The sequence below is a fragment of the Pollicipes pollicipes genome, unplaced genomic scaffold (assembly GCF_011947565.3).
Source record: "Pollicipes pollicipes isolate AB1234 unplaced genomic scaffold, Ppol_2.1 Scaffold_6138;HRSCAF=7277_pilon_pilon_pilon, whole genome shotgun sequence".
Classification (NCBI taxonomy): domain Eukaryota; kingdom Metazoa; phylum Arthropoda; class Thecostraca; order Pollicipedomorpha; family Pollicipedidae; genus Pollicipes; species Pollicipes pollicipes.
This window is the reverse complement of record NW_023596818.1, coordinates 15,939,140-15,951,166: the sequence shown is the minus strand read 5'-3', so window position 1 is coordinate 15,951,166 and position 12,027 is coordinate 15,939,140. Positions and strand designations below refer to the sequence as shown.

Sequence of the window (12,027 nt, the reverse complement as noted above, 5' to 3'; positions counted from 1 at the left end):
ACCACAGTTTCAGGAACAGCCTGGGCGCTGAGACCACAGTTTCAGGAACAGCCTGGGCGCTGAGACCACAGTTTCAGGTACAGCCTGGGCGCTGAGACCACAGTTTCAGGAACAGCCTGGGCGCTGAGACCACAGTTTCAGGAACAGCCTGGGCGTCCCGAGCGGCAGACGCTGAGGGTGCCATCAAACTAGTCTGAAATCCTATTAGAACATCACAAATTTATTGGCAATGAAATAGTCAAGATGCTTTCAAAGCGATCGGTCCACCTAAGCTACTACATGCAACCGATACTTCATTGGCGCTTGAGGAGGCCAGAAGGACAGACGTGTGGACGGGGTAAGGCCAGGTGCGGAGTTAAACACGTAGCAGGGTGGGAATGCAAGTCGCTCGCTGTTTGCTCACAATTGGGATGATTTGCGGCCGGCAGCAGAGGCTGTTCGCCGTCACATGAGGTCAGGGGCAGGAATCTTGCCGTGCTTTGTGGGTTGTTGAATTTCCGCCGCAGCATTATGCCGCTGAACCGGAATTTCACGGTCAGTTGGTGGGCTCAGAGTTCACACAATAAGCACCGCTGAGTGTGAGTTTGATCTCAGAAATTCATCCAACCGACAATGGCTCGGACAAAATATAACAAACAATGCTAACGCGCGCCTAGAGCTAGCTCCGAGAGGATCTTCGGTCATTTTTAGCTCCCTAAGCCATGTTTACTCCTTTGGACGCTGCCAGCATGGTTTTGTGCACAACGCGGTCAAGCTGTGTGTGTTCTCTGGGTCATTTCGGGACAAAGCGACCCGAGCATAGCACGACAACCGGCTGGCTGGCTCATGGCGTGCCGCTACGGGGTCCACCAACGCTGAACTTCCATTTGCAATCGAGCTAGGAGAGATCCCATCAATGTTTCTCGAGTCTGAACGGTAATAAATTGGTTTTCATTTCCATATTGGCTCAAAGAAAATCAAAAACATTATGTTCATTCTGAAAATGAGATCAGAGGTAAAAAAAAGGCCACTGTATGTACCTACTTGACACTGAATCTTATGTTGATAGACGTTTCAGACAAATATAGACATTGAGCTTTCCGATGCGCTTTTTCTAAATAATATGCATGACGAACTGTTTTCGCTAGAACAAGTCGCAAAATAGGGTTCGCGTATTTTCATTTACTCCTAGTTCCTTATCGGCACGCCGTCCTACTCTAGAAACTTGCAGGTTCCTATTTTGGCCTAAAAATTATTTCAAGGGCAAGTCTTCATCAAACTTGACGGAATGATGTGCTAAGATGCACCCATCCGCGGTCGATTTGTCGTGGAATGATCCATCTAAGACTCGTACACAGTGCTGGTTCATCTAGAATGCTGCTTATTGAAGTTCTGATCGCGCCAGCTGCTTGGCCCTTTTGCACTCGATACTTCGTTGTTAGTAAAACCTATCAATCTGAGAATCTAGTGGTGTTTCATATGCAATACTTGCAGCATTTGACTCATATTATCATCAATTAGTTTGTTTTATTCATCTTACTTCTAATAGATCATAATAAATATTTCGGAATGTTTGTGAACTATGGAACAAGACCATGAGTGGCCATTTAACACATATTTTGGTCAGCGTTACGAGCCGTTGCTTAGAATTATTAAATTTGAATTATGTATATGTGTCATGGGTTAATTATTCTTTGTACAGTTACATACGTTTCATTAGAATACGTTACGTTTTTTTTAGAATACGTTTCATTAGAATCGCAAGCGCGAGACTCAAAAATCTTTCAAGGCACATCGCATGGCGATCTTGATGGACATTGAAAAGGGACGGCACAAATGTCGCATTCGCTAACAAGTACAGGGAACTTAAGACAAAATGTCTGTCGGTCCGTTAACATTTTGTTAAGCTCCACCTGTGGTATGCCCTACATATGCGGTCACAAAATTTGCGAAGAGCAGGCATATGTGGGGATTTGTTAAACCGTGGAACAATGGTACAGAAACAATGGGGGCATATATATATATGAACTGTCGATGCTTTATACGCTATGCAGCACAGCTAAATGCAGTAAAAGTGACGCCAAAATCATTGAAACTTTCGAGTCCTGGCTGCACATTCTATGCTATCCCGGCCTACGAAACAACGGCGCAGTACAATCCATCTGCTGAGGCTCAGGCCTAGGATGACTCATCGTTGTATCTTACTAAAGGCAATGCCACGTGCTGGCGCCACTCCGGTGTTTTTAATTGTGTCATCATCACCGTCAGCCGTCAACACAGACGAGCAGGTGCGCTGACCCATCCGCCAGCCTCATTCCTCCAGGGCAGGCGCGGCTACAAGCTCACATGCACTCCCCTGCGCAGCAGCATTTCATTAAGTAAAAGGTGACGCGGCCGTCGCCGTTCCAGCGGCCCCACATCGCCGCGGCCCGCCGCCGCGAAAACTTATCTAATAGCGCCGGGCGGGGCACGTTCCGCCGAGACGAGCGGCGGCGCACGCGGCGTGCCGTCCGGCGCCACTTTGCATACGCCGGGATTAATCTTAGCCGGTGCACGTGCGCGCCACCTGGCGCCCGCAAGTGCTCCGCTGCACTTGTGGCCGGCCTGTTCGCGACTGTTCATGGAGCTGGCGGACACTTGGCAGTGCTGGCGCCACCTGGGCTCCGCGCGACCGGCGGGCGCGTGCAGCTGCGGCCACCCGCCGCACCGGCCTCTCCCGCCCGGGCCCCGGGACTCTCCCCGACACCACGTGCTGGCTCCGCGCAGGTACACGCCCTCGGTCGAGACCTGGCCACGTGCATGCTACGGCACGGCCTGGGGCGCTCAGGTGTCGGCGCCACGTGCGGGCTCGGCACGGGTGCCGCATGCGTCCTCACGCCGCCGCGCACCGTGCTGCTCACCACGCGCGGGTTCAGCTTCGGTGCCGAGCGCGCCCTCACGCCGCCGGCCCTGTCCTCACCACGCGCTCCACTCACTGCTCATGGAAAGAGCGGCATGGATGCTTTCGACGGCGTGCGTGAAAGGGTCGCACTAATTGATTTGCCATGGAGAGCGCAAATTTAAAGGGATCTAATTGTGGTTTCTGATAATGCTTGACTACAACGGATTTTGGCGTACGCTATCCGATATAATCAATCGTGAAAATAACTTACATTGCTTACGTTATGAGACTTGTAAAAACTTCGACAGTTCCACCACTAACCAGTAACAACTTGGTCCAAATTAAAGCATATGCTTGCATCAGAAGCTGTTGCATTTATCAGACAAAGATTCGGCAAAGGCAATAGAAACCGCTGGTACTTCCGTATTACAATAAAATGTTTTACTACCTAACTAGAACACTGAGACTAACCGCACGTGGTAATCCAACCTGACCTGTTCATAATTCAACATGACTGGGAAAATAATTCCGGGTTACACAGGGAACGTACTGGTCGAGTTACACGGGACACGTGCAGTCTAACAAGAGACCAGCACAAGTGAGAGAATGTGATGCGATACTACGCGCGCAAGTTCATTGATAGGGCCCAGTGGCAGCCGTTTCCTGAACGTCTATTTTCCATCCTTATTGTAAGTACAGCTACATTACCAGCGACGATGCAGCCTGTCGTAATGCTAGTGGTGCTCGTTATTACTGGTTAATAGGACATGCCAAATAACCAACATCATATACACCTACAAACCACCCAAAACATGCAAAGGCGCTGACACAAATAATGCTGCAAAATGATTCCATAACTGAGCATGACGTACACCGTGCGTATCAACCCGCTAATCGACAACGTAAGTGCGTGTTGGCTTCATCCAGATAACATTTCCGTAACGATAATTTATTGACACGCCGAAGCCGGTGCGAGATTCGTTGTACAGGTGTGTTCCCCTAACATCGACCTGACTTCCTTGATTAATTAATGTTAATGGGAACAGTCGCGAAGAAGGTGTCATTGCTGGTCTCATCTTCAGAGTGATAACCTCACGTTGGTATTATGGTTTTAGATAAAAAAACTCCATGGGTTACTTTCGGTGGATTTAAAACATGGTGGTCTGGTTTCTGTTCTCTGAATACCATGCAAAGTTTTGACAAATCGTCTTGGAAATTTCGATCAGACTAATATCCTCATAGCCCTTATCTCCTAACCCTTCACAAATTCTCCCAATCCACATTTAATTCGAAGGTGAAGGTGAAAGCGATGGTTATCGGCACGAAACGCACCGACGTCGCCCTTAAAAAGTTGTAACTTTGCCCCTTGAAATATTTTGTGTTTCTCCCGTTAACACACTCGGCTCGGGAACCGTTTGCAACATCCCTGCACGGAGGCGCGGTGAGAGTGCGGCGCACCGCACGGAGGCAGGGTGAGTGTGCGGCACACCGCACGGAGGCGGGGTGAGTGTGCGGCGCACCGCACGGAGGCGGGATGAGTGTGCGGCACACCACACTTGGCGTGACCGCGGCCTCATCACGCCCAGCACACGTGCCGTGAGCGGCCACAGCGCGGCCCAGCGTGAGGACGCACCGTCTGGCGCGGCCGGAACCCTCCCAGGCCCTGCGGCGCTACCAGGCTGGCCGCCCCGTGGCAACGCCCGCGAAATATCGGACCTCAATGAACGCGTGTGAACGCGCCACGCTGCGCAAACAGCAGGGAGCGCCGCATTCTTAATGCAGGTGGTGGACCCGTAGGGGGACGCTGGTCTCCTGCTTGTTGGATGAGTGCAAGATAGCGTTAATACGCAGCGATTACAGATGTTTGCGAAAAGAGATATGCAAGAGGTGCTGTAGTAGGACACGGCATCGTGAGGATGAGTGACATCAGCTGTTAACCATGCATCGTACTCAGGCTTCGTGTAACGTGCTTTACCTGTAGGAGACGGGACTCCGCATCTTCTTATGCGGTTTGTGTCACAACCGCGCCAGATAGAGTTACGACACAAAGGCACGGAGGCATAGTTGGCCAAAGTCATGAAATACTGTATGTTCACTTGGTTTAACATTTCACATCTTGCATGGTCAAATCAGATGAAACGTACGGGGCCGATCCTCATCGTTTCTCTGTTGACAATTTACATTATTACTGACAAACAGCCGCATCTTCCTTTCCTTGTGTCTCGGCATGTTGACTCATGTTTTCTCCGAAGCAGCATGTGCAAATACGAGCAGATGCTGCGTCTTGCATGGCTCCCTTTTCCTAGCTGTTTGCTTTCAACTTGACCATACATGGTTCTGGCATTGCGTTAGTTATTATGTGACGAGATTTTACTGAGTGCGTGAGAAAAGCGTTGGAACTTGTTGGACCATCCGTGGAAAATCTGATCAGTTGGGCTCGTTGTTATGCATTATTTTTAACTAGGCGCCGTTATAAACTGGTTGCGTTTTTCTGTCGTGTTTATATCATGGCTGATGTGTGGAAATATTTACTTGTTTTAGGGTGTGAACTTAGGTAGTGAATTAGGGTGTGAACTAGGGTATGCACTTTTGGATAGTGCATACGTTTGCTCAGGTTGAGTTCTTTGAAATTTGTGCGGCAACACCTGCTTAAAGCTGGCACACGAAACCAATGACTTCTAATGTACTCCACTCGGCGAGGAAACAGTGGTAATCTTTAGCGGTGGCTTCAAATTAATATTACAATAGTGCACGACATTTTAAAGCGGAACCACCACCCAACTGCTGCCCACCTGGCACACCAATGTCGCAATTAAGAAACCAAATGTTAGTGCTAGGTGGGGGTACATGAGTTGTCGACCTGTCATGTTGAAATCAATAACCTTTACTGCTTAGACGAAAATTGAAATACATACAATCCCGTTCTGGCGTGTTGTTGATGTAGACTCGGTCGATAACTGCGTGCATGCTTGGCTCCGATATCTTAAGAAAGACATGCCTGCATACCTATCCGTCACTAAATAACTGATGTGAAAAAGAAAGTACGCAGACCCTGCTTTCGGAATTGTAAATCCATTGAAGGAAATGTTCCACACCTGAAGACACTGAGGCAAGCATCATATATGACGAAGCAACCTCACTTATGACTACTTGTATGGTTTTAAGTAAACAGACTCCTCTAGACAACACAGGTTATGTCTGTAGTAAATATGCTCCTCAATACGTCATTGTGTGATTGCATCATAGAGGGTTTATATGGCATTCAGTTGCTGCCAAACTAGCTGTACGGAATTGCCACTCTAGCACTTACTTGTAGTACTTGAAACTTCTCAACAGATGGCAGTGGCGGTGCTGGAAGCGTTTGATGAGCCAAATATTGTTGCGGTTATAGCAGTATTCTTGAGCTATCATTTTATAAGTCTCATTTCCGTAAAAGCTAGCAGTCATGTCCATTTTCTTATATTATGTAACGCAAAACCTGATTGGTGCAGCTCGCTCAACAATGGAGAGCAACTGGCGTCTGCCGTGGTTAGATATTGTGCTCACGGATGCCAGATCTGCACGACTCGACGATAACATACATTCTTCCTGGCCTTCATCGCCGCATGGCCTATGGGGGGGGGGGAGGGGGCAGGATCAGGATGATGTTGCCTTATCGTCATGCATGCTTTAATGATCCCGAAATGGTCTGCGTGAAAAAGTCTGCATATCTTCGCGATCGCTCAGAAATTAGAGGGAAATAGATCTTAGAGGGGCAGGACTGTGAATTGCACCAAATGATCTTCAAATGTATATTTCAGTTTAACATTCCCATAGAAATGTTGAGCACTTCCTTTAATCTCTATGTGCAAGAAATATCATGACGATCATCGCATCGCAGGGAAACGTATCTTAACTTTTAAGAATGTGGCGAGGAAACGTATGCTCACGCATAGTCAGACAGAGGCTATAGGAAGGTACTCAGACAGAGGTTATGGGAGGAATTGGGTCAGTTACAAAATTTGCGGGTCATACAAACATCAAATCATGATGATTTAGACCCTTTCATACTACCATTTTTCTCGAAATCCTCCATAGGGTCAGAGGTTTTATAAGGGCATATTTTTTAAATACGCGTCAAAGGTTGGACACTCCCTTCAATCTTAAACTTCTGTCGGTAAAGTTTAACAAAGGCCGCTTGATACTGAATGCGACGTCCAGACGCGCGGCCGTCGCATCGGAATGTCCGTCACCTGGCTGCGCCCCGCATGTTCCAATGGTGTCAACACAAGAGCTCTGCAATGCGGAGCTACTCCTTTGTTTTGGTATCCGTCCCTCCCCCCACCCCCACTCCTTCCCCACATCTCGCAGCCAGTGGGAGAGGCTCTCACGGTCTCACTGAAGCAGAAATTGACACGGACGCGTACTTCACGGCGACATCATCTATAATAATGAACCTGTCGTCTGAATTCCAACAGACGCGGATTTCGACACTGATGAGATCGTCTTTAATCATGAATTTCGAGCATTGTGCTCGGAGACATCGCGCAGCTAATTTGCAGACTAGTTCGCGTGCTGGTTGGAGATGAAGGTTTCTTATGGTTGCAACAAGCAGGAACGCGTGAACTCATGAAAGACTGAGAGAAAATAGGAAACGCCTCATCAAGTCATTTTTTCCACGCAACACCTAAAGAATGTATACCAATTTCTATACATAGTCTATGGCACCTGAATATGGTTCTCGCACCGTTGGCAATTGAAGTTTCCGTTGCAAACCACAAGCGGAAGTTTGCTCTCATCATGCCGAAATCCCTCACTGCCCTCGAGCCCGGTGTCTTCACGCACCATATCCGTCCGGCCCTGCTTGTTCGCGTTTCCCGTTTTTCGGCCGTTCGACGCCTCCCGTGTAGCCCGTTTAGAGGGGGCGCGCGTGCCACAGGGCGGGCCATATGTCAGCTGTAATTGGGCTGTCGCCCGGTGTGAGAGCGACGCCACGTGCGCCTCGTGCCACCTGGGTCGGCTCCCAGCGGCTGCCGGCTCCGGCCAGTCCTGCAGACGCCGCGTCGGCCGGAGACGAGGCGCCCCCCCCCTCTCTCTTTCTTTCTTTCTTTCTTTCTCTTCTCTCTCTCTCTCCTCTCTCTCTCTCTCTCTCTCTCTCTCTCTCTCTCTCTCTCTCTCTCTCTCTCTCTCTCTCTCTCTCTCTCTCTCCCTCTCTCTTTTTCTCTCCTTCGCCGATGTGAAACGTATGCCGCTTGCTGCTTCAGAGCAGGAAGCCTGTTTGTTGCCTCGCTTTGAAGAAAACTTTCGCCTGCTTAAATATCGGCGGGTGATATTTCTGAAAAATGTTATCTCGCAGAAGGTTGTCAACGGCAGGCTGTGAATATCACTGAATGTATTCTGTTCACGCTGGCTATATCAGCTCCGTCTATAGATGTGGGGCAGCACTCTCCGTTTTATTCCAGCAGCCCCAACTCCATAAATGCAGGCGCGAAACGCTGTTCGCTTACATTAGCTGATGCTATAATTGGCTCCAGCGGCCTGCTCTGTTTGGCTTGCTCCGGACTGCCCCGCTTTGTTCGCCCGGCATGACACCGTCCCGTCTGCGAGTAACAAGGCTTGCGGTCCTGTTTCAGGTCGCAGAGAGTCGGGTAGCGGCGATGGAACGTCAGGCGAACTCCCGCGAAGCAACTCCAGCTCCTCCACCCGAGTCTCGTCTCCCTACACACCCAACATCACAAAACAGCACAGTGAGTGTCGGCAACCGTGATGGCCTGAGGTGTAAACTGTATTGTTTCCTTGACCAGGAGCTTCACAAAATAGCACGGTAGGTCCACGTAGCCGGAAGCCCCAGTTGCATGAAGTGTGCAGCGGTATTATCCCTCATACGACAATCACGGGTTAACGACAGTCAGTGCCGGTAGACATGCTTCTAACGGCCTGCAAAGAACAATACCCCCGCACTCCTCCCGTTACCCCATCCCAACAAAGCACGTACAACTCATTCATTCGATGATCCGTAGCGTGCACGAAGGCAGCACCTCTTCGGAAATCCTTCACCACGGGACAATGTTAAGTGCACTCAGTCGTCCGGCCCGTCCTGTGAAGAGCACAGTCTAACCAGACCATCTATTTGCGCTGCCAACAGCGCTAAATTTCATACGAACAGGGAATCCACCAGAACTCCTGCTCTGTGAACGTCCTGCCTCTGTAGATAACTGTCGCAAGTAGAGCTCGCGCCAGTGGGCGAGTAAATGCGCGGCTATTTACCTAGTTTTGTTGATTGGCGCATCGCTTCTTACAAAACCAAACCAAGCAACAAACTGCCGCACGATGTGTAGTAACGCAGTGGTCGTTTTATCGACTTTGTTTACTAATTGCACTCGACTGTCGTTTCGGGCATTTGCAAAAAGGCTCCGGCTTACGACGCGTTCATTTGGCATTTCGATCACATTGAAGGTAATGCCACCAGGAGGTCGGCAATCCAGGGCCACCGTGTAAGCCAAATGGTACGTTCTCCGCCCACACACACTGCTCACCAGTCATAATGCATTAATATCTATCGCGATGCCGCTTTTTGCGTGCATGCCGGTACAGCACAACCGCCATCTGCGCGTCATAAACAGTCACCATCCGCAGCCGCACAGGCCAGCCGGACGATGACGAGTGCGCAGTTTTTCTGCGCCCAGATGTCTTCCTACCCCACTCTCCCCACGCTGCAGAGTACGTCAACAGACTCCTACGCGCGGCGCAGCTCACGCACGCGATCTGAAGCGTATCGGAAGTGCTTGCATCCTGCAAATGTGCTCGCATTTTGCAATGCTCAAGTCGGGCGCCTGCATGTCTGATGCCCCTGTGATGTATCCATCCGCGGGAGGGTATCAATGTCGGTGGTGCTCGTGCAGTGCTGGATGTAGGAGACATCCACTAAAGATCTATGCTCGCTCGACAAAGTGTTTCGGGAGTCCAACGCCTCCCGGTGAACCCTTGCTCTTCGAGGCGGGGAATACTCCCGACAGTCAAATGACTGGGAACCTTCCCCTCCTGTGGCGGAAGGTCCCCAGTGGCGTGCCTCCCCTGTGATAGAGCTCTCCGCCCCCCCCCCCCCCCTCCCCGACAGCCGGCGGCCCCAGCTCCCGCCGCGTCTGCGATCTGCCGGCCCTCAGCCGATCGTTGCAGTGCCGCCGCCTGTCGTCAGCGCCCGTAAACACGCCGGCTGTTGCACGCCCCCCGTCTGCGGCCGGGCTGCGCCTGGCGCGGCTGGGCCGGCCCGACAAAAAGCCTGTTTATCGGCGGCGCGCAAACGGCCGTGCGGTCACCCTCGGGAGCGCCGCTGCCCCGGTTCACGGCGGCGAGGCGGCGCGGCTGGCGCAGCACCGCTCGCCGGGGCCGGAGCATCGCCTCGGGGCCCACCTTCGCTGACCTGGAATGGGAGGGGCATCTGGCGGCGGCTTGGGCGAGGTCCCGCGTGCCGTAGTCTGCGCCCGTTAGTGTGGATGTTGCGGTCAGTGAGGCGTGGTGCTGGGTGCACGGTTCTCGGGAGATCGTGTGCTCAGCGGCGTGCAGTAGGTGGTCTGGGTCCTATTGGTTTTGGTGATAGGTCCGGTTGGTGATATTGCCTGTAAACACTTATCGGCTCCGTATCGTACGTGACCTTTCCAAACTTGAGCTTTCCATTGCCAATGCCCGTCATCGTCGTAATTGTTGACGTGTTTTAAAGTCGTGTTCGTGTATTTGGTGCAGTGCCAAAAGTGTCATTGTTCCTCTCAACGCTCTGAGATGCGAAGGAAATATTGAGGAAGCCTTTTCAGTTGTGTGTCCATCATCAGGTCGCTAGCCTCTTACCCTATCACAACGGGGCCTATGATGAGGTCAGGCGGAAGCTTCGTACACAAGATCAGCAACCATTCACTGGCGCCGCGGTTGGCACGTACAATGCATGGGCGCGAGCCGGCCGCATGCCGACATGGGCTACTTGAGACTCGCGCGTGTCATGCCATTCAGCTGTTATCTTCATTCATTGGACGCGACTTACCGAAGCCCAACTACCACGAACGCTGTCGCCAGCACCCGTCGCACAACATCCAACCCCGCCGGCTTTTCAAGTGACATTTGCACGTGAGAACCCGACAAGCCCTACGCTGCTGGCAAGGGCCACGGCACGGAGGGGCGTGCGGCGCCCCCCACCCCCCCCCCCCCCCTCCCCCCTCCGCGCCTCACGGCAGAGGTCGTGCCCGATTACTCAGCGCCGCCGACTACGGCGCGGCCGGTCTTTAAAACCGGGACATGAGCCCCGGCGGTACACAATGACGCAACGCCGCCACGACCCAGCGGCCGGTGGCGCTGTTTACGCCCGCCCGCGCCGCCCGACAGCATCGCTGAACGGCGTGGCGCCGCTGGCCGGCCGCGGCGCGACGCCCTCGCCACCGGAGCCGGACCTGCCGCCGCTGCGGCACCTGACCAAGGTCAAGCGCTTCCTCACCACGCTGCAGAAGTTTGGCCTCGACATCTCGGAGGAGGTCGGCGAGCGCGTGCGCGCGCTCATCCTCAGCCTGGTGGTGAGTGCGGTCACATGCGCGAGCAGGTGCGGGAGTTTAAGTGCGAGGGTGCACACACGCTCTCAGCTTTTGAGATATGCATTATTGCGACTTTCATAGAACAACCTTGCCTAAAAAAGTCATCGAACGTTTCGGGTTGGATGGGTGCTTTGGCACCACTTCATCGCTGTTGTGAGCCGTCATAAGGCTCAAACCATCTTTAAGACGCCATGCGCGGGCTCACCTAACATTGTCAACTGCCATTCATTTGTCGTGGTATCTTGTTTGTGCTGATGTCACGTAAGCAGCCTCCATCCCGGACCTGACACGCTGGCACGGGTCACAGCCCCCGCCAGTCGTTTCGTGTGGTGAGCACCACGGACCCAGCCTCCGCCGCCGTGTGCACAGCCCGACGGCATGGCCGAAAGCGACGCCGCCCAGCTGCGCCCGTGTCCTCAGAACGGCTCGGTGACGATTGAGGAGTTCCATGGCGCGCTACAGGAGGCGACTCACTACCCGCTGCGGCCGTTCGTCGTGCCTTTCCTGCGCGCGAACCTACCGCTGCTGCAGCGCGAGATGTCCCACCACGCCCGCCTCGCCAAGCTGGTGAGGACGGGCTCCGGAGGAGCTCTCTCCGCGGTGAATGTCACTCGC

The 12,027-nt window shown here is 52.3% G+C and overlaps 1 protein-coding gene across 1 annotated transcript in view; it reads left to right on the top strand.

The window, feature by feature from the left end:
* Positions 1-12,027, top strand: part of LOC119105789 (protein CBFA2T3) — a 32,182-nt gene that overhangs the window by 15,851 nt on the left and 4,304 nt on the right. The window contains exons 2-4 of the mRNA XM_037229308.1: positions 8,473-8,586; positions 11,210-11,394; positions 11,833-11,979. Coding sequence (XP_037085203.1) covers positions 8,473-8,586; positions 11,210-11,394; positions 11,833-11,979 — 446 coding nt within the window. The remainder of the gene's footprint in view (positions 1-8,472; positions 8,587-11,209; positions 11,395-11,832; positions 11,980-12,027) is intronic.